At 43.0% G+C, this 2,527-nt stretch overlaps 1 protein-coding gene across 1 annotated transcript; it reads right to left on the bottom strand.

The window, feature by feature from the left end:
• Window positions 1–725: 725 nt before the first annotated feature.
• Window positions 726–2,327, bottom strand: LOC141594747 (uncharacterized). The gene has a single exon (XM_074414739.1). It carries the CDS (start codon window positions 2,325–2,327, stop codon window positions 726–728), a length of 1,602 nt encoding a protein of 533 aa, XP_074270840.1.
• Window positions 2,328–2,527: the final 200 nt, after the last annotated feature.

The following is a 2,527-nucleotide window of genomic DNA, read 5'->3' on the forward strand; positions in this document are numbered from 1 at the left end:
AATCAATAGAAGGCGAGGTGGAGGGATTTGTGGAAGGTGTGGGTGAGATGATGATGGGAGGAAGAGTCTCAAAAGAAAACGAGGTAGGATCATTTGTTGAATCATGGATGTTTAGTTGTTGATACGGAAATTCGGACTCGATAAAAACAACATATCGGGACTCAAAGAATGCACCGGTGTCTAAGTCATACAGGCGCCACCCTTTCTTGCCAAACGGGTACCCAACAAATATGCATTTTCGGCTTCTTGACGCGAATTTATCATGAGTACGATTTAAAGTTTTGGCATAGGTGAGACACCCAAATATTCGAAGATTTTCAAACTGAGGTGGTTTATTAAAAAGGACCTCGTATGGCGTTTTGCCTTTAAGAATCGATGTCGGAGTACGGTTTATTAAGTAGACCGCACTTAAGACACATTCTCCCCAAAAATAAATAGGTAAGCTTGCTTGAAAGAGAAGAGCGTGTGCAACATTTAAGATATGACGGTGTTTTCTCTCGAACCGCCCATTTTGTTGTGGGGTGTCGACATTAGAAGTTTGAAATAAGACGCCATTTTCTTTAAAAAAAGGAATAAGAGGTTGAAATTCCGTGCCGTTATCAGTTCGTAAATCTTAAGTTTTGTATCAAATTGTCTTTCGATCATAGCAAAAAAAATTGAGCAATTTTTGTTTAGTCTCACCTTTTGATCGTAAAAGATAGACCCACGTAGAACGTGAAAAATCATCAACTATGGTGAGAAAAAAACTTAGAACCACAGGAGGCATTTTCGGAATACGGCCCCCACAAATCACAATGTATAAGTTCAAAAGCAGAAATTGCATGACTATAACTTAAATTAAAGTGCTCAGGAGTTTGTTTTGCTCGTAAACAGATGTCACAATGTTTGCTATGAAAATCGTCACAAGTGCGAGAATTCTTATTAAGAAATGATAAAAAACAAGAAATGTTGGAAGAGGGATGCCCCAACCTTCGATGCCAAAGGTCAAAAGAATTGCTTTTATCAGTCATATGGGCATGGACACGGTCACATCGAACACCTTTCAAATGGTAAAGCCCCTCATATTGTTCACCCGCACCAGTCACCGTCTTCGAGATACGGTCCTGGATAAGACACATATTATGAGAAAATTGAATAGTCAATGTTTTATTCATTAAAAGGCTAGACACAGAGAGTAAATTGCAATGAAGGTTAGCCGAGTATAAAACATCGCGTAAAATAAGACGAGGTGATAAACAAATGTCGCCACTTTGAGTAGCTATTGTAAGGTCCCCATTTGGTAAACCAACAGAAAGGGGAGTAATATGTTTCAAATTCGAAAAATGCGAGAGGCACCCAGACATGTGGTGTGATGCCCCCATATCTATAATCCAAGATAAAGGAGAAGTATTACCATTGAGACGGTCGGTAGCAGAGTCAGATTGTCGAGCTTGTAAGAGGCGACCCAGTTCGTCCAAAGCTTGTGGTGTCAAGGAGTTAAGGTCGATATTGTCGAACTGGGCAAGCGGGGTTTGTGAACCCGAGTTAGATGTGTTGGCAGTAGTCGACGAGGAGGACTTACCAGAGGCCATATTAACTTTAGGAGAGGCAATAGACTTCCCACGATCAGGCTGAGCCTTACCACGGGAGTCGGCCAGCAAGAGAGCAGCAATAATAGAAGGTTCAAGGTGGACTCGGGGACGGGGTCGATCACCCCATGACTCGGGATAATTACCCGTCACCTGATAACAAAACTTCACACTATGTCCCGGTTTCTGGCATATGACACAAAAATATTTGGAGGGTTCATTCGGATTTCGACGACCCCCACCGTCTGATTGTCGAGATCCATTAGAGGCACGAGCTGCGAAAGCCATGACGTCGGGTGTAGTGTCAAGTTTAGCAGACGATAAATTTCTAACACCCTCATCTTGTAAAAGGCGATTATAAATAATATCTAAAGAGGGAAGAGGAGTAATACCGAGAATTTGAGACCGCGTATTAGCAAAACGAGTATCAAGACCCATTAAAAAATCACGTACCCGCGCCTTTTCCCTGCGGTTATTGATGAGCGTGACCCAATCGCAGTTGCACGGATTGCACGAGCAGCGAGGCAGAGGGTCTTGATCAAGGAGAGCGTCCCAAATTGTCGTCAGCCTGCCATAGTAATCCACCAACAACTCTGAGGCACCCTGGCGGCATGAATGAAGATCAGTTTGTAGTTGATAAATACGGGCTTCATTGGCTTGACAGAAACGATTTTTTAAATCAACCCAAACTTGCTTGGCCTCTGGTCGTAGCGAGATTTGGCGTCGCAAAGCAGGAGCAAAAGTGTTAAATATCCACATGGTAACTAAGGCGTTGGTCGATTGCCACGCCTTGAATTTATCAGATGTCGTGGATGGTGGCGAGTATGTTCCATCAATATAACCGAGTTTGCCCTTAGCGAGAAGAGCAAGTTGAAAAGAGCGAGACCATTCATCATAATTCGTGCCATCGAAAACGATCGGAGTAATACTGTGCCCCGTGTGTTCGACATGAATGAGAT

This window comes from Silene latifolia, chromosome 8 (genome assembly GCF_048544455.1).
Source record: "Silene latifolia isolate original U9 population chromosome 8, ASM4854445v1, whole genome shotgun sequence".
NCBI classification, from domain to species: domain Eukaryota; kingdom Viridiplantae; phylum Streptophyta; class Magnoliopsida; order Caryophyllales; family Caryophyllaceae; genus Silene; species Silene latifolia.